At 44.9% G+C, this 20218-nt stretch overlaps 1 protein-coding gene across 1 annotated transcript in view; it reads right to left on the bottom strand.

Annotated features, from left to right (window-relative positions):
* The window catches only part of inpp5a (inositol polyphosphate-5-phosphatase A), a 228484-nt gene that overhangs the window by 49641 nt on the left and 158625 nt on the right, over window positions 1-20218 (bottom strand). The window contains exons 8-9 of the mRNA XM_084187952.1: window positions 19614-19733; window positions 8023-8107 (exon numbers count right to left, since the gene is read on the bottom strand). Of these exons, the coding sequence (XP_084044078.1) occupies window positions 8023-8107; window positions 19614-19733 (205 nt within the window). The remainder of the gene's footprint in view (window positions 1-8022; window positions 8108-19613; window positions 19734-20218) is intronic.

The raw sequence follows: 20218 nt of genomic DNA, 5'->3' as shown, positions 1-20218 counted from the left end.
CATGATCAGTCTATAATTTTAATGGTAGGTTTATTTGAACAGTGAGAGACAGAATAACAACAATAAAAATCCAGAAAAACGCATGTCAAAAATGTTATAAATTGATTTGCATTTTAATGAGGGAAATAAGTATTTGACGCTTCTGCAAAACATGACTCAGTACTTGGTGGCAAAACCCATGTTGGCAATCACAGAGGTCAGATGTTTCTTGTAGTTGGCCACCAGGTTTGCACACATCTCAGGAGGGATTTTGTCCCACTCCTCTTTGCAGATATTCTCCAAGTCATTAAGGTTTCGAGGCTGACGTTTGGCAATTTGAACCTTCAGCTCCCTCCACAGATTTTCTATGGGATTAAGGTCTGGAGACAGGGTAGGCCCCTCCAGGACCTTAATGTGCTTCTTCTTGAGCCACTCCTTTGTTGCCTTGGCCGTGTGTTTTGGATCATTGTCATGCTGGAATACCCATCCACGACCCATTTTCAATGCCCTGGCTGAGGGAAGGAGGTTCTCACCCAAGATTTGACGGTACATGGCCCTGTCCATCGTCCCTTTGATGTGGTGAAGTTGTCCTGTCCCCTTAGCAGAAAAACACCCCCAAAGCATAATGTTTCCACCTCCATGTTTGACGGTGGGGATGGTGTTCTTGGGGTCATAGGCAGCATTCCTCCTCTTCCAATCACGGCGAGTTGAGTTGATGCCAAAGAGCTCGATTTTGGTCTCATCTGACCACAACACTTTCACCCAGTTCTCCTCTGAATCATTCAGATGTTCATTGGCAAACTTCAGACGGGCCTGTATATGTGCTTTCTTGAGCAGGGGGACCTTGCAGGCGCTGCAGGATTTCAGTCCTTCACGGCGTAGTGTGTAACCAATTGTTTTCTTGGTGATTATGGTCCCAGCTGCCTTGAGATCATTGACAAGATCCTCCTGTGTAGTTCTGGGCTAATTCCTCACCATTCTCATGATCATTGCAACTCCACGAGGTGAGATCTTGCATGGAGCCCCAGGCCGAGGGAGATTGACAGTTCTTTTGTGTTTCTTCCATTTGCGAATAATCGCACCAACTGTTGTCACCTTCTCACCAAGCTGCTTGGCGATGGTCTTGTAGCCCATTCCAGCCTTGTGTAGGTCTACAATCTTGTTCCTCACATCCTTGGAGAGCTCTTTGGTCTTGGCCATGGTGGAGAGTTTGGAATCTGGTTGATTGTGGACTACAGGAAAAAAAAGAGGACTGAGCACGCCCCCATTCTCATCGACGGGGCTGTAGTGGAACAGGTTGAGAGCTTCAAGTTCCTTGGTGTCCACATCACCAACGAACTATCATGGTCCAAACACACCAAGACAGTCGTGAAGAGGGCACGACAAAGCCTATTCCCCCTCAGGAGACTAAAAAGATTTGGCATGGGTCCTCAGATCCTCAAAAAATTCTACAGCTGCACCATCGAGAGCATCCTGACTGGTTGCATCACCGCCTGGTATGGCAACTGCTTGGCCTCTGACCGCAAGGCACTACAGAGGGTAGTGCGTACGGCCCAGTACATCACTGGGGCAAAGCTCCCTGCCATCCAGGACCTCTATACCAGGCGGTGTCAGAGGAAGGCCCTCAAAATTGTCAAAGACTCCAGCCACCCTAGTCATAGACTGTTCTCTCTGCTACCGCACGGCAAGCGGTACCGGAGTGCCAAGTCTAGGTCCAAAAGACTTCTCAACAGCTTCTACCCCCAAGCCATAAGACTCCTGAACAGCTAATCATGGCTACCCGGACTATTTGCACTGCCCCCCCACCCCATCCTTTTTACGCTGCTGCTACTCTGTTAAGTATTTATGCATAGTCACTTTAACTCTACCCACATGTACATATTACCTCAACTACCTCAACTAGCCGGTGCCCCCGCACATTGACTATGCAACGGTACCCCCCTGTATATATAGCCTCCCTACTGTCACTTTATTTTACTGTATATATAGCCTCCCTACTGTCACTTTATTTTACTTCTGCTCTTTTTTTCTCAACACTTTTTTGTTGTTGTTTTATTCTTACTTTTTTGTTTAAAATAAATGCACTGTTGGTTAAGGGCTGTAAGTAAGCATTTCACTGTAATGTCTGCACCTGTTGTATTCGGCGCATGTGACCAATAAAATTTGATTTGATTTGATTTGATTTGATTTGATTGATTGCTTCTGTGGACAGGTGTCTTTTATACAGGTAACAAGCTGAGATTAGGAGCACTCCCCTTTAAGAGTGTGCTCCTAATCTCAGCTCGTTACCTGTATAAAAGACACCTGGCAGCCAGAAATCTTTCTGATTGAGAGGGGGTCAAATACTTATTTCCCTCATTAAAATGCAAATCAATTTATAACATTTTTGACATGCGTTTTTCTGGATTTTTTTGTTGTTATTCTGTCTCTCACTATTCAAATAAACCTACCATTAAAATTATAGACTGATCATTTCTTTGTCAGTGGGCAAACGTACAAAATCAGCAGGGGATCAAATACTTTTTTCCCTCACTGTATGCCCATACATACACACACACACACACACAAACATCTCCACACAGGCCAGTTTAGAGGCACACTGTATTAAGAATATTTTTAGAATATTAAAAACAGTATCACATACAATCACACACCCGTCACACTTTTCCCTAGCATGGGACATTTGCTGTAAAGCACCACGACAAAAATTAAATATTTATTACCCTGCTTGTCACTAATGAGCATTTTACAGCATTAATTTGGAGTGGGTCCTAGTCAACAGCCCCTCCTAGTCAACAGCCCCACCTTTAATTTCATGCTGCTCAAGTGAGAGAAAGGCCCAGGGCAAAGGAGGAAGATTGATGCCTTGGCCGTCCCCTGCCATCCCCCTGCTCTTCCCTCTAGCCACAGACAGGGGGCTCTACCGAGCACTTCCATACGTCCTCCAACCTGGATCTCCCTCGCACAGGGAGAGGTTGCGCGGTGAGAGGCTGCTAGCCTAATGAAATCCGCCCATGTAGCGGCCAGATAAACTCCAATTAAAACAGGCACAAGCTATGTCATGGGGACAGTAGATCAAGTCAGCAATTAACCTCCCTGCTGACCTCCATCAATCCTTAAATTGGAGCGGCCGGCCAGAAGCACACAATTTCTGCAGATATTAAATTTACATTCTATAAAGTTTAATTAGGAGGGATTTTAAATATACTGAGCGTCCAGGCATGGAGCCTGGGGCTGTCACTGAGCCTCTGTGATTCACAGCCACTGGTCCCCAGGGGTCCCGGACATCCCATGCATCTCTTCTTCAGCCTCTGCCGGACAGTCTCAGCACACAGGTGGTTCCTCTGCTCCAAATGCCTTCTCTCAAACATACTGTACACACTCAGGACAGTATCTACATAAAACAGCAGTACTATAGGAACATATAGACACTATTCTCCTTGGAACCATGATAACCCAGTGCACCACTAAGAATGCAGTGGTTAGATTACAAGCAGTAAACAGAGTGTAATGGCATACAATTGGAAAATGGGCACCCACTGCCCCATCCACCCACGAGTGCTTGTGCAGGTGGAGGAATGAGGCTGCCCATCTCCCTGGCTGGGCCCACCTCTCCCTGCACCTCTCCTGGCCAGTCAGAAAAGGACCAGGGACTGGGCGATGACACTGGGGAGACCACCTCCAGGGAGCTCAGCCCCAGCATTAGTCTCCACTTGGCTGTGTCCTTTGTCCCCCAGTGAAAGGCCCAGTGAATGTGGGTCAATTGAAGCCAATTCCCTCTGTCGGACACAATTAATGGAGAGCCCAGTTGGGAGGGGAGCTGGCAACAGCCTCTGGTTACTGATCCTGCCGCACAAGCATGACAGGAATCCGCCACCTGTATCCAACCCTGGGACAATGGGGCATAGGACATAGGGCCTGGAGAGTAGACCACCACACACACAGACACAGCAGACTCACCCACAACAACCCGCAGGGCATGATGGGTAAAGGGGAGGGTCTGGTGGCTATTCTCATTGCAGCGGGTGTCCATGATGACACTTGGACAGAGCAAAGCAGTGTAGCTGTAGTGTATCGCAACTATAGAGAAATACATGTGTTAAATGCTCCTCGTTTTTGCCCACAAATAATATGGGACAGTTCTTGCTCATGAGGTGGTAAGAAAGAGCATTAAACAAGCGGAAAGGTAAGTGTCCCTAATGCATGTGTGTGTGTGTTAAGAGAGTGAGAGAGAAACAGAGAGAGAAGCCCTCCATCTGAGTAAATCTCCAGATAAGCAGGCCCGATCGATCCACCAGGGCAAATCTATAGTAAAGCATAGTCCCAGTCTCAATGTGCACTAATTGTCCGGCTGACATTAATTGTCATTAACGGGTTGACATAGCCCCTGGCTGGAGCTATGAGCCACATGGAGACTACACTCATCTGTTTACTGGTGACATCACAGCGTCCCTCCACAACCACATATAGCACAGGTCACCATTAAATCAAACCGGTGAGCTCTGCACTGGACGGGTTTATATGAGTAGAATGCTGCCTCTTTAACGAGCCGAGCCCCTTGGATGATGTCATCAGCATTTGGTGTTGCCCCGTTAAAGGGTGAATATGAGGACCTCTTAGGAAGGAGTAAAATAATGTAGAGGGGCTTATGAGTAAGTGTGTGTGCGAGGAGAGAGATAGTGTGTGTGTGTGTGTGTGTGTGAGTGAGTGTGAATAGAGAGTGGTTGTAGAAGAGAGTGGTGGTAGAAGGGACTTCACGGACCACAGATCTGACTTCCTGAGGTACTCTTGGTACTAAAGAACCCCTCCCCCATTTTACTGCAGTCACGTAGGTCGTACTGGGGTATAGATGTAAAAAATCCCTAAAAATCCTTTTAAATTAGCCTCAAGGTTGCCTTGTTAAATCTTGTTCATTCCCTTAAATTAAATACCATGACTGTTTTCTCATTAGCTGGGAATGTTGTTTGAAATGTCTGATACATACTTTGGTGAAATCGTTATCAACCTACTGCATACCAGTTAAAAATATACATTTGGGTGTACAGGGTGTGCTATTAGCGTGCTAACACTCAGTAAAACAGACTGGTAGCATAACTTTTGAGTGTAATGGAGTTGACTGGTGACTATAGCTATGTTTACATCCAATTGGCGACAGATCTTCATGCAAATATTCTAAAATCCGCGTAAAAACAATATGCACATTTTCCCACTAGAGATGTGTTTCCATCAAATTGACTTATTGCGGATAAACGGCTGTGCGTGATGACATAGTGCACATAAAAACTACTTTTGCGGTTAAATTCCCATGTACCGAATAAAAAATACAAGTTAAATGGTTTCCATCGCATTTTCAACTCTACTAATGGTGTTGTCATTAAAAAAATTGCGTTATGGCCTCCCGAGTGGCGCAGCGGTCTAAGGCACTGCATCGCAGTGTTGCGATCGAACCCCAGGCTGTGTCACAACTGGCCGTGACCGGGAGTCCCATAGGGCGGTGCACAATTGGCCCAGCATCGTCCAGGTTAGTGGAAGGTTTGGCCGGGGGGGCTTTACTTGGCTCATCGCGCTCTAGCGACTCCTTGTGGCGGGCCGGGCGCCTGCAGGCTGACTTTGGCCGTCAGTTGATCAGTGTTTCCTCTGACACATTGGTGCAGCTGCCTTCCGGGTCAAACGAGCGGGTGTTAAGATGCGCGGATTGGCGAGTCATGTTTTGGAGGACGCATGATTCGACCTTCGCCTCTCCTGAGCCCGTTGGGGAGTTGCAGCGATGAGACAAGATCGTAATTGAATCGCAATTGGATATCACGAAATTAGGGAGAAAAGGGGGGTAAAAAACAGTATTATTTAAAAAATGTGGGGTTATATAGCGAATGTGCCCACTATGGTCTTGGCACGTGCGCTCTAGCCAACAGCTCGCAGATACAGTGCAGGAATAGCCTACATGATGAGGTTATTATGGACAAATGAGCAAGATTATTTTTTGTTGTCAAACGGCAGCCAAGCATCAATCATCATGTCACCAGAATAAGACCCTCAATATTTATTGGAAAGGAGCATCAAGCTCATCATCGTGCACTTTCACCACCCTGTGAAGTTCATCATAACTTATTTCATCTGTAGCCTAATAAACTGCATGCTTTCCCGAGTCGTAGTGGGAGGACCACACAACATATCGTCGCGTGACTCCAAGTTTACTTCGATATGAGGATTATTTTATCAATTTTTGCACATAAAAGGGTGTCCAGCGGCATTTCTCTCATAATTAACTTCACAGACACAAAAATATCCCACCTTGTCTAGTGTATTTTGTTTTGTCAACAAATTAGCTGTTTCCATCAGGCCTGTCGTGACATTTTTTACCCGACGTACTTTACTAGCATAACAATGTTGGATGGAAACATGGTTTATGACATGAATCAGAGGAGGCTGGAGGGAGGAGCTATAGGAGGACGGGCTCATTGTAATGGCTGAAATGAAATGAACAGAACAAAATCAAACATGTGGTTTGCATATGTTTGATACCGTTCCATCTATTCCATTCCAGCCATTACTATGAGCCTGTCCTCCTTTAGCTCCTCCCATCAGCCTCCTCTGACATGAATATACATCATTCACAACATTTGGACAGGAGCTGTAATCCAGTTATAATAACAAAAAGTAAACTATGTGTTACGTTATTGCTTGAATTTAGGCTTGGCTGAACTGCTTTCAATGGGGAAAGATTGCTTCCGTACCCCGCTTCTGTAATTTTCGTTGAAAACGTCACTTTCCGTGTGGACCTATGGTCACAATGACTATGTCTCAGCGGTAGCTGTAATATGAAACTAATGCCCGCTATATGCCCGCTGTTTGTATTTCATGATCACAGTCATGCTAAACACATCATATTCCTCAATCGAGGTAAACTAGATGTTGGGTCGAGTGTCTTTGATTCACAACGGTTTTTCTCAATAGTCTCAGTGTTCTCTGATAATTCTTCAGGCATCTACTCTTCCCTCCTCCCTCTCAGGCTGTGGCTGCTGTGGACTTGGGACCTTGGCTTACTGTATTATCTCCAAAGCAACTTATAATATTCTCACATGATCAGCAGCTCTAATGTGCACCAATTACGTCTGTGGAATCCAATGTACCACCGGAGAATTAGAAAATGCAATATATCAATGTGATAGATACAGTAAAAAACATCAGATGGTCACACACAACAACACAGCAGCTTGAAACAACATGCTCATTCAATTATTATCTTGAGGAAAAACATGACCTCTCCCAGTCTCATTGGCACAGGACTAGTTGGTTGCTGCACTCAATCAAATATTCTATTGAATTCCTCCCCTAGTGGTTGGATGGTTAAACCACATTCCCCACTCAAAAGGCCCTTCTCACTTTACCTCACAGGATGAAGTCTTTCCTGAACCATTTGAGCAAAACCCCTCCATTCAACAACTTCCCACCTCCCTCCTCCCCACTCCTATTCCCCTTCCCTTTTGAGAGAGCGGGGCTTCTCCCAAATGAACAATGCCCACACCTTGAACAGAGCCACTGATTTGAGGGGCCATTGTGTGGTGAGAGCAGGGTTTGTCCCACAAGTGTCTGGTCTCTGTTATCATGGAGCTCCCCTGTCTGTGTGGAACTTTATGGCTTGTTATCCTACAACCCCCCCCCCCTATCTCCTGATGAGGATTGCTGAATGACTACTCTACACTGACTCTCTAATGTAGCCTCATTTACACCAAGAGAAGGGGAGGGAGAAAGACATAGAGAAAGAGAGGGGAACGGCACCATAACATAACACTGCACTTGGAGGGTTGGTTGGCAAAGACAGCTGGGCCAAACACAGTAGAGGGGTGATAATGAGTCATAACTGTGAGGGGCTGGTGGCCCCCGCAAACCCTGGCAAACTATGTTCATGAACCCATACACACACACACACACACACACACACACACACACACACACACACACACACACACACACACACACACACACAGATATCATTGTAGACTCTGTAACTGATATGCTTGCAATACATGCATCAGTGCTTACCTCAACAACCTGCCTTGTGTCCAACCTGAAGTTGAAGTCTCCGAAGACAAAATATGGCACCTTTTCAAACCTCTGGTCAGTGATCCTGAAAAAGATGAAAACAGTTTGTCATCAACAGTGAATTGCTTCAAGTGGAGTAGGCCTATACTCTTGATGGGCCTCTCAGGTTGGCCTTTGTGGTTGGTTGCCTTTGGGCATTTAATTTCATTTATGAGGTGCACAGCACCACCTGGTGGCACAAACACAGTGGTCAGAAGTTTTCACCCCAGTGGAGAATAATATTCAACATGACAAAAATCCAAAACAGAATTGTAAAGCAGTTAACCTCTATGGGATCGGTGTCCCGTATTCGGGACGGTTGAGCTAACATGCGCTAATGTGATTAGCATGACTGTTGTAAGTAACAACAAACTTTCCAGGACATAGACATGTCTTATATAGGCAGAAAGCTTAAATTCTTGTTAATCTAACTGCACTGTCCAATTTACAGTAACTATTACAGTGAAAAAATACCATGCTATTGTTTGAGGAGAGTGCACAACAACAAAAAACTTATCACGGCAACTGGTTTGATACATTCACCTCTGAAGTTAAATAATGTACTTATATTCAGTAATCTTGCTCTGATTTGTCATCCTAAGGGTCCCAGAGATAAAATGTAGCATATATTTGTTTGATAAAATCCATTTTTATATTCAAATGTAGAAACTGAGTTCTACAGTTTGAACCCCTGCTGTCTCTGGCTCCACACCCACCCCGCCCGGCCATCTAGATGTGTGAAAGTTAGTGTATAAGCTAATGATCCATCATGTATGACATTCCTGGGAGTGTGTAAACTTACATGTTGTATTACCATATCATTTATAGTTATGTAGTTGAAAATGTATAAATTGACCAATTCGGCACATTTGGGCAGAATTGATACAAAAAAGTCCAGTATTGCAATGCTTAACTTAAGCAATCTGAAACTTTGCGCGCACACTGCTGCCATCAAGTGGGCAAAATCTAAATTGCGCCTAAACTGCAATATTACAGTGGCTTGCAAAGGTATTCACCCCCCTTGGCATTTTTCCTATTTTGTTGCCTTACAACCTCGAATTAAAATGGATTTTTTGGGGGCTTGTATCATTTCATTTACACAACATGCCTACCACTTTGAAGATGCAAAATCTTTTGGGGGGTGAAAAAAACTATAAATAAGACCAAAAAAAAGAAAACTTGAGTGTGCATAAGTATTCACCCCCCCCAAAGTCACTACTTTGTAGAGCCACCTTTTGCAGCAATTACAGGTGCAAGTCTCTTGGGGTATGTCTCTATAAGCTTGGCACATCTAGCCACTGGGATTTTTACCCATTCTTCATGGCAAAACTGCTCCAGCTCCTTCAAGTTGGATGGGTTCCTCTGGTGTACAGCAATCTTTAAGTCATACCACATATTCTGAATTGGATTGAGGTCTGGGCTTTGACTAGGCCATTCCAAGACATTTAAATGTTTCCCCTTAAACCACTCAAGTGTTGCTTTAGCAGTATGCTTAGGGTCATTGTCCTAATGGAAGGTGAACCTCCGTCCCAGTCTCAAATCTCTGGAAGACTGAAACAGGTTTCCCTCAAGAATTTCCCTGTATTTAGCGCCATCCATCATTCCTTCAATTCTGACCAGTTTCCCAGTCCCTGCTGATGAAAAACATCCCCACAGCATGATGCTGCCACCACCATGCTTCACTGTGGTGATGGTGTTCTCGGGGTGATGAGAGGTGTTGGGTTTGCGCCAGACATTTCCTTGATGGCCAAACAGCTACATTTTAGTCTCATCTGACCAGAGTACCTTCTTCCATATGTTTGGGGAGTCTCCCACATGCCTTTTGGCAAATACCAAACGTGTTTGCTTATTTTTTTCTTTAAGCTATGGCTTTTTTCTGGCCACTCTTCCGTAAAGCCCAGCTCTGTGGAGTGTACGGCTTAAAGTGGTCCTATGGACAGATACTCCAATCTCCGCTGTGGAGCTTTGCAGCTCCTGCAGGGTTATCTTTGCTCTCTTTGTTGCCTCTCTGATTAATGCCCTCCGTGCCTGGTCCGTGAGTTTTGGTGGGCGGCCCTCTCTTGGCAGGTTTGTTGTGGTGCCATATTCTTTCCATTTTTTAATAATGGATTTAATGGTGCTCCGTGGGATGTTCAAAGTTTCGGATATTTTTTTATAACCCAACCCTGATCTGTACTTCTCCACAACTTTGTCCCTGACCTGTTTGGAGAGCTCCTTGGTCTTCATTGTGCCGCTTGCTTAGTGGTGTTGCAGACTCTGGGGCCTTTCAGAACAGGTGTATATATACTGAGATCATGTGACAGATCATGTGACACTTAGATTGCACACAGGTGGACTTTATTTAACTAATTATGTGACTTCTGAAGGTAATTGGTTGCACCAGATCTTATTTAGGGGCTTCATAGCAAAGGGGGTGAATACATATGCATGTACCACTTTTCCGTTATTTATTTTGTTTGAATTTTTAATTTCACTTCACCAATTTGGACTATTTTGTGTATGTCCATTACATGAAATCCAAATAAAAATCAATTTAAATTACAGGTTGTAATGCAACAAAATAGGAAAAATGCCAAGGGGGATGAATACTTTTGCAAGGCACTGTATATTGTGGCCTTTCTCTTGCATTTCAAAGATGATGGAACAAAATAATTCATAGAAAACGCATGTTTTTTTGTTTGTATTATCTTTCACCAGATCTAATGTGTTATATTCTCTTACATTAATTTCACATTTCCACAAACTTCAAAGTGTTTCCTTCAAATGGTATCAAGAATATGCATATCCTTGCTTCAGGTCCTGAGCTACAGTCAGTTAGATTTGGGTGTGCCATTTTAGGCGAAAATTGAAAAAATGGGTCCGATCCGCATGAGGTTAACATGAATAGGTTTGAGTAGATCAGGGCCTTTCAAATATTGTTAATCTCAAGTATAACTGAATTAGCTGTGCAAGTTTCAAATGATGTTCTAGTAATGTGATTGAGTTGATTTGAACATGCTGTTCCAAATAGTGTATGAGCAGATTTGATTGAGACTGTGTTGACAGTATTATCTATTTTCTATGGGAAGCTGCTATGCTTTGCATGGAATTTAAACAGTCATGAACTCTGTCCCAATATCCACACTTAAATACTACCTAGTATGTGTTGATGTATTGACCATTCAGCCATGGATATAGGGACATGATCATTGAACAGTAACATGGTCACAGAACAGTAACACAGAGAGAAATCCAGTAACCCACAGTATCTAATAGAATCAAATATATAGAACTGTGTGTGAGGTAGAGAGGATTCATGGAGTCCACATCCCAGGTTCATGGAATGCTTCCAGATCTACAGCAGCACTGGCATCCGAGCGCATTTAAAACGCACCTAAGCGACGTATAATTAACTTCCTATACCTAATCATTGACTTAAAAGAGGCCCCCTCTTACAGGGGAGAGATAAGAAATTAAGACGACAGAGTTAGCGCTGCTAGCCTACTTGTGTAATTAATGATTCAGAATGCTAGCGCCTTGCTAATCGGGGGGGGGGGGGGGATAAATCGCCGGGTGGAGGACGGACTCTCTCCCGGCCCCCTGATAACAATATATTTATGAGGCCATAAAAAGAGAAGGCACTCTGTGGTGGGTCCATTCCTAGACCTCTGTCGTAAAGCATCACCACAGCCCAGCCAGTGTTTCTCTAAGGAGGAGGGGAGGGGGGTGCTTGTTGTGGGGAGACTGGGGGACACCTGCACCTTAGACTACCAGTCATGGGTGTTCGGGGGAAGGGATGGGGGTAACACACAGACTGGGTGATGTCATCAATGACCTTCCCCAGCCATGGGGACTGTAAGAGCACTCTATTCAAAGGACAGCTCACCCTGTACTTGTTGTAGCCTAGTGGTTAAGAGTGTTGGGCCAGCAAACAAAAGATCGCTTGTTCGAATCCCAGAGCAGACTAGGTGAAAAATCTGTCGATGTGACCTTGAGCAAGGCACTTAACCCTAATTGCTCCTGTAAGTCACTCTGGATAAGAGCATCTGCTAAATGACTAAAATGTAAATGTGCAAGTGGCCAATGGAATGGCCACTTCAACACAGTAACATTCCTTGGGTCCCTTAAATATATGTGTTTGCAAACCCATGTCTCTCAGTGTCCCGGGGCAAAATGGGCCACAATTTAAAATCAAAGTTCTCCGTAAAAATAAATATAGGCCTAATAAAAGTAAAGGTTATAGTGACGATTAGGATGAGAATAGTATTCAAATAATAGTATTGCCTTTCAAATACATCATATTATCTGTGTATGCTGAGCATGTAACTCGTACAACGGAGGTTTGCCAACATGTAACATTATGAACATTTGAAGACACAGACAGCTTTAAGGTGGCTTTATTCTTAAAAAAGTGAATGGAGCACATACGCATAGAGGAGGAGAGAGAGAGCGAGAAAGAGAGAGAGTGGGGGAGAAAAGAGAGAGCGGAGAATGAGAGTGAAGCGAGTACGGGACGGGACGGGGGGTATAAAATAGAGAAGAGAGTGAGTGTGGCGGGAGAGAGCAGAGAGAGTGAGGAAAGGGACAAGTGAGAAACCAAAGAGAGATGATTCAGACCATGCCTCTCTCCCCAGTGAGTGTGTGTTTCCCCAGGGCCCAGTGCTGTGGCGAGCCTGTTCCCAGCTTTATCCCTCTAATAGGCATGTCTAATGCGGTAGCCCTGGCTGTTTTGTCTGTAGGGCTAAAGGTATCAGCCGCAGGTCAGAAGGTAACACTCTGTTTACATGATCATTTCCTAAAGCGCTTGTGGTGACCCGCTGGTGTGAAAGTTGACTTTTGCTTGGCCTTTATGGCGGCCCGAAGAATCGACATTAGCCACAGCGGACTGGGTGTGAATGGGGCTGTGGTGGGGGGTCCTGAGGGCCCCCTGCAGGCCCCCCAGCGGGGGCCCCATTAGTCGCGTCATCACAGTTCATTCAAGCAAACTGTAACAGTGTCAGCGACATTTCCACACAAAGACGCACTTCTTTACACAGTCTATAAACATGCTTCCCCCGGCCAATTCAACGCACGGTGACACCTCTGAAAGAGGCTCTTTACAGGGGCTGTTCTCACTGGGGGGGGGGGGGGGGGGGGGGGGGACCTATCAGTCAGGCCTTCCTGGGGCTACACAAAAGACAGGGTCAGCCGCTAATTTATAACATGGCCCCCCAACTCTGCTCCCAGGCCCCCTACCGCAGCCGCACAAAGCACAGGGAGCACATTCCTCACACATTCACTGCTCACACACACACACATAAATGGCTTAAGGCTTATTCAGATTGAAGAGAGTTGCAGCAGAAGCACCGCGGCGAGATTTCAATTGACATAATATGTACATAAACTTTTCAATTTACATTAGCAACGGACTGTCATGTGCCGAGAGAGAATTCGGGGGCTTGGCAACAGACATTCTTGCACTGCAGCTTAAAATTTACCGTAAATATCCCAGTCACGTTAGCCTATAGTATAGCCACTTGCCAGTAAGCATGCTTAAAAAAACGATTCAACTATGCAAGCAACTTTTCATCTTAACCATATAACACTCTTGAATAATGCAACCAAACCACAATACACTCCTGAATAATACAACAATTCACAATCATGTGCAGACAATTAAACAGTTTATTTTCTTGTCCGTACACTCATTACATTTTAGCTTCAAGACAAAAGCTAGCTAGCTTGCTAAAGCTAACACATCTTCATCAAGTAACGTTACGTTAGCCTATCAAAAATGAATGATTAATTCAAATTCAACTCAGCTGCACACTACAAAAGCCAATGCAGAGTCATCCATTGTGAGTGTGATTTTGAGAATTTTGGAGAATGTTAACATTGTGAAGAATGTGCTTCTTGACGTCTGGCTCAATGGGCCAGGGGAGGACCCCTGATGTGACCTGTGACACCCAGGGGTGGCCACCCGCTACCAGCCCCCCCCCCCTCTCCCACCCTACCCAGCTCTCCCAGTTGAGTCAGGCCAGAAGGGTGGTGGTGGTGGATAAACCAACCCAACAATGTCAAACCCAAAGACTGATCAAATCCCACAGCATTTCTAATAGGGACGCAAACAAACCCAGGGAGGAAGGTTGTCAGCCACTTGATCTGGTGGTGTTGGGTGGACTGGTATAGGTGGAGATACAAGCCTGTCCAATCTCTTCTCAGCAGTAGCTCACATCTGACAAATCCAATATGCATGGGAGCCACATCTTAAAGCTTGTGAACCTATCATATCGCCTCATTTCTGTAGATCTCTATTCTGCAGATACAGTTGAAGTCGGAAGTTTACATACACTTAGGTTGGAGTCATTAAAACTTGTTTTTCAACCACTCCACACATTTCTTTTTAACAAACTATAGTTTTGGCAAGTCGGTTAGGACATCTACTTTGTGCATGACACAAGTAATTTTTCCAACAATTGTTTACAGACAGATTATTTCACTTATAATTCAATGTATCACAATTCCAGTAGGTCAGAAGTTTACATACACTAAGTTGACTGTGCCTTTAAACAGCTTGGAAAATTCCAGAAAATGATGTCATGGCTTTAGAAGTTTCTGATAGGCTAATTGACATCATTTGAGTCAATTGGAGGTGTACCTGTGGATGTATTTCAAGGCCTACCTTCAAACTCAGTGCCTCTTTGCTTGACATCATGGGAAAATCAAAAGAAATCAGCCAAGACCTCAGAAAAATAATTGTAGACCTCCACAAGTCTGGTTCATCCTTGGGAGCAATTTCCAAATGTCTGAAGGTACCACGTTCATCTGTACAAACAATAGTACGCAAGTATAAACACCATGGGACCACGCAGCCGTCATACCGCTCAGGAAGGAGACGCGTTCGGTCTCCTAGAGATGAACGTACTTTGGTGCGAAAAGTGCAAATCAATCCCAGAACAACAGCAAAGGACCTTGTGAAGATGCTGGACGAAACAGGTACAAAAGTATCTATATCCACAGTACAACAAGTCCTATATCGACATAACCTGAAAGGCCGCTCAGCAAGCAAGAAGCCACTGCTCCAAAACCGCCATAAAAAAGCCAGACTACGGTTTGCAACTGCACATGGGGACAAAGATCGTACTTTTTGGAGAAATGTCCTCTGGTCTGATGAAACAAAAATAGAACTGTTTGGCCATAATGACCATCGTTATGTTTGGAGGAAAAAGGAGGACGTTTGCAAGCCAAAGAACACCATCCCAACCGTGAAGCACGGGGGTGGCAGCATCATGCTGTGGGCGTGCTTTGCTGAAGGAGGGACTGGTGCACTTCACAAAATAGATGGCATCATGAGGAAGGAATATTATGTGGATATATTGAAGCAACATCTTAAGACATCAGTCAGGAATTGAAAGCTTGGTCGCAAATGGGTCTTCCAAATGGACAATGACCCCAAGCATACTTCCAAAGTTGTGGCAAAATGGCTTAAGGACAACAAAGTCAAGGTATTGGAGTGGCCATCACAAAGCCCTGACCTCAATCCTATAGAAAATGTGTGGGCAGAACTGAAAAAGCGTGTGCGAGCAAGGAGGCCTACAAACCTGACTCACCAGCTCTGTCAGGAGGAACGGGCCAAAATTCACCCAACTTATTGTGGGAAGCTTGTGGGAGGCTACCCGAAACATTTGACACAAGTTAAACAATTTAGAGGCAATGCTACCAAATACTAATTGAGTGTATGTGAACTTCTGACCCACTGGGAATGTGATGAAATGAAATAAATCATTCTCTCTACTATTATTCTGACATTTCACATTCTTAAAATAAAGTGGTGATCCTAACTGACCGACGACAGGGAATTTTTACTAGGATTAAATGTCAGGAAATGTGAAAAATGTATTTGGCTAAGGTGTATGTAAACTTCCGACTTCAACTGTACATAACTAGGTAAATTGGTTGTAGACAATATACAGTATTTACTCATTTACGGTTTTTCAATCCCCACGGCTGCAGAGCTAATAGTGAATGGTAGCTACTTGCTAATGAATTAATCCTATACTGGGCGAGAAAGGTATCAGTGGAGACTGACTGGGGGGATTAACCCCTGCTGCCCCAGGCCTCCCAGTGTGAGGAGGCAGTTCACAGTCACACACTGACACCCCTCTCCACCCCACTACCCCACATGCAGGGCTATACTGTATACGGTCCCTAGCAGAGCTAGCACTGTCCAGTGTTCTATGTGATCCTAAACACAACTAGCCACCAAAAGGCTAGCCTATGCTCCCCTTCAGTGTCTACTGAATAGTGTTGCAAAATTCCAGGAACCTTCAATCAATTCCCTAGCTTTCCAGATATCCTGGTTCCTGTTTATTCCCTCCTGATTCAGGTAATTTCGGGAAAATGTATTGAAAGTTCCTGGAATTTTGCAACCCTACTACTGAATGACATAAGGCAGCAACCACAGTATTCCCTGTGCCACACAAACACACAGGTCATTGCAGGTGCTTTCATGCAAACCCAAATAAGCATAAGCACACACATTGAGTCAATCCGATGCTCTTAAAAAACAATTATACCATCACATAATTCACCACACCTCCACTAAAACACTATTTATACATTTTGTATGATCACGTACACGCACGCACCACACTACCCTGTCTAATAAATGTATCCGGCTTTTCTGGAGGACCTCTCTGCAATTATTCAGTCCTTCTTCCAGCTGAACATGTCTATTGCCTGGAAACAGGCTCTCCTTTCTCTCCTCTGTTGTTCTGGGGAAAACCTTAAGGGAAACATTTAGATTGGAGGGCTCTTTGAGATGCTCTGACAGTTGACTGATGTCCGTCCATAAAATGACAAAGAATTGCTGTAATGGCGGCCAGTGCGGCCCACTGCTTCCCCCTGGGAAACTAATTGCCCTGAATTGTTAACGGCAACATTATTTTTTTGCCAATCATTGCTTTTCAATGCCCCGAAAATGAGCATGAAACAAGCCTTTTCAGCGAACAAAACAGTTAAATGTCTCCAATGTTGATCAAATTAACTTCAGCTGTGTGACAATGGACTATATTTGTGTGAAAATAATGGCGGGGGACAAAGGGGGTCTTTATGCCAGGATTTCACGGTCGTAATGTAAAACTGTTCTCTCCTGAACCGGACCAGCCAATCAAAGGGAGAGAACAAAAAGGAACACAACTCCAATCCACAAAAGATTTTTAGCAAAAGATACAAATGTGTTGATTTGATCTCATGGCTATCATTTCACACATGGTTATTGGCAGCCTGCTTTCCCATCCTCTTGGCCAGGGCCCTGAATACTGAATTAGCACATCAGACTCTGTGTCCTCCTTACACCAGCAGTCCTAAGCAAATTAGAGTCATAGATATCAACGCTTCCTTATGGGAAAAAGGGTCTGTAAAAGTCTCATAAGGAAGCATTGATATCTAAAGATAAAATGTTCTAATGCAGTGGTTTTATCAAAAACACAATTTCAGGATCATATATCAAATGTATATTTCCGATATTAAGAACATAGCATAATTTTTGAATATTCACGTGCTCCATGAAAAAATGTCTTATGTAATGAAACAATGATGCCAAACATCAAGGGAGACATTAATAAAAAAGGGTTATTAACTTTAGATTCTGTTTGATGCTCATATCTCCGTTTTCAAAGGTGAAGGCGTGGGGAAATAAAAACAAGTAGGGAGGGTTTACATTTCAAACAGGACTTTCCCTGCTCTCATGAAGCTGCCGGCCACACATCAGCCGGAGACCAGAGAAGTGCCTTTTTGATGTGACTCAATGGAGAGGTTTGGCTGGCTAAACGCTGTTCCTTCTCAGCATTGTTCCCCGGAGGCCTTGAAGCGCTTTGGAAATAAACACTGTTTAGCAGTTAAAAGGGCCACAGAGGAAGGGGCTTATCAGATGTGTTCTCAATGGGCCGTAAACTGCATTACTAGCCTGGGCCCTAGATAAGGGAATTGGCTAAGGTTGGGCCCAGCCAAGGAGCTCGCTCCCTAGACTGGCTCGCTGACCAGGCTCCTGCACCAGCAGCCCCTCTGGATCTCAGCTGGTGGTGTCCACTTCCCCTCCTTACCCCCTCTCCACAATGAGAGATTAGAGCACAGAGCTCAGAGAGAGAGAGAGAGAGAGAGAGGGGGGCCTTGGCTATAGATATTCACCCTCTCCCTTTTCCTGCTCTCTTTCTGGGGTAGGAGTCAGAGTTAGGACAATGGCCAAAATGAGGGTTCCCAACCGGCCGCTGAATGGGAACACTGTTGGTGGTAGCGCTTCATTCAAAGCCGGCCTGGGCACATTGTCCTCCCCGATCGGCGGAAGAGAATGGAGTTCGCTGGTGGCTGCCAAAAGGTTAGCAGCCTCTGTGAAAGGAGCAGCCCATTATGCACTGCCCCTAACAGAGCCCAGGGTCTTTTGTGTGCCCCTCCCCCCCCCCCAGCCAGCTTTTTCACTCTCTCAGGCGGGCCGGATCTACGCCCAAGTGTTTCCCCAAAGTGAGCGATTGAGGCGCGATGCCCCCCTTCACCCCCTGCATGGGATACCAGCCTAGCCAGAACATAGGCCTACACCTCCCATACCCCTTAGGTTACCCCTCCCACCTCCCGAAAAAGGGCAAAAATCCCCTGCCATTGTCACCTTTTAATGATATGTCCCAGGAATTAACAGCGAAGGATACCTTCTGAGCACAAGGGGACTTAGAGGAGGAGAGCGTGGAAACTGCCACTCACCAGCCCAGTGCTATTCACTCTCCACCAGAAAACGCGTCATTTACGAGGGTACTTTTAAAAATAAATAAACTTAAAGAGCATGCCGAAAGCGTAGAAAATACGGCCAAAACCCTCAATGTAAGCAACAAGAAAGGTCCTTTTGAAACTTCATTATGCCCATAAATCCAGGTAAATGTTTTAAAAGCTGCCATATACCTAAAACACCCCCACTTCCCTGTCCATTAAACGCAGAGCATTCTTTCATCAAATGAAAGAATGAAGGAGTGGGAAAATATGATCTTTGAAATACATAAAACACAGCTCGTAATTCACGGGGTGTCAAAACCCTTGATAATATATGCTGGCCATATGCATGCAGTTATTCAAAGTGGAAGGAGATGAAAGAAACTGTGCATTCAGATTCCATTTCAAATGGTGGGGGTCACGTAATGCAGGGCTGCTACGTAGCTTTTATTTGGTGTTAGCATGACCAGGTAAAGAGCAAGGGGCCACTAACACTACATCATCCTGCTCCACTGTAAATGGATATCACATAAATCACATTAGCATGTTAGCAGGAACGGCTCTCATGTTCTCTTAGTGTGGTCTTGGGTACAGGGTGAAGGATTCTCTGCTGGTAGAGAGGTGAGTGTGTTGCTCGGGGTCGAATGGAAAGGAGGGATGGAGAGAATGGTGATAAAAGAGATGGAGAGAATGGTGAAAGCAGAGATGGAGAGGATACTGAGAGGAAAGATGGAGAGAATATAGGGAGATGAGATATGGAAAGAGTAGTGGGTGGAGATGGAGATAAGGGTGAGAGGATAGAGATGAGATGGAGAGGATAGGGAGGAGTGTCCAGTCACCTGTCTAAGACGAAGCCCAGGGCCTTCTGTCTCGTCCCGGAGTAGACTGAGGGGCTCTTCTCCCAGGCCAGTATGTTGGAGGCATCGTGGAACAAGTGGATGTTGACCAGGTCAAAAACACTGGGAGGGGACACAGAGAGACTTACGTTAGTTGGACCCCAGGTAATTTCAGTTTGAGACTCCTGAACTACATGACTGACCTCTTGGCCTGTGGGCCACTGATATGGTTGTGCGAATGGAGCAGTGAAATTAATCTTGTCTCGTTGCACTACAGGTGGAGTGACATGTCCACTTTCCTCCTAGTAGTGCTACTGATGCTAAGCCTGTCTCATTGATCTACTATCGACTATATCAATCTCTCTAACTGTTTTTCTCAGGATGTCTCACCTCAAGATGCTTATGCTGCTGACAAACTTCTAAATAAATATGTAAAATGTCCCTCTCGCCCATCCTGTCCCTCTCTCTCCGTCTCTTCCTCCAAGTCCCTGTCTCGAATCATGCCCGCCTCATTTAGAATGTTACAGTTTCAGCCCTTTTGTTCTCATGTCATCCTTCTATTAGATTACGACCCCCCCCCCCGCCCGTCATCCCTCACTCCCCAAACG

This window comes from Coregonus lavaretus, assembly GCF_964263955.1.
Source record: "Coregonus lavaretus genome assembly, chromosome: 1".
Lineage (NCBI taxonomy): Eukaryota > Metazoa > Chordata > Actinopteri > Salmoniformes > Salmonidae > Coregonus > Coregonus lavaretus.
This window is presented reverse-complemented; position numbering and strand designations above follow the sequence as displayed.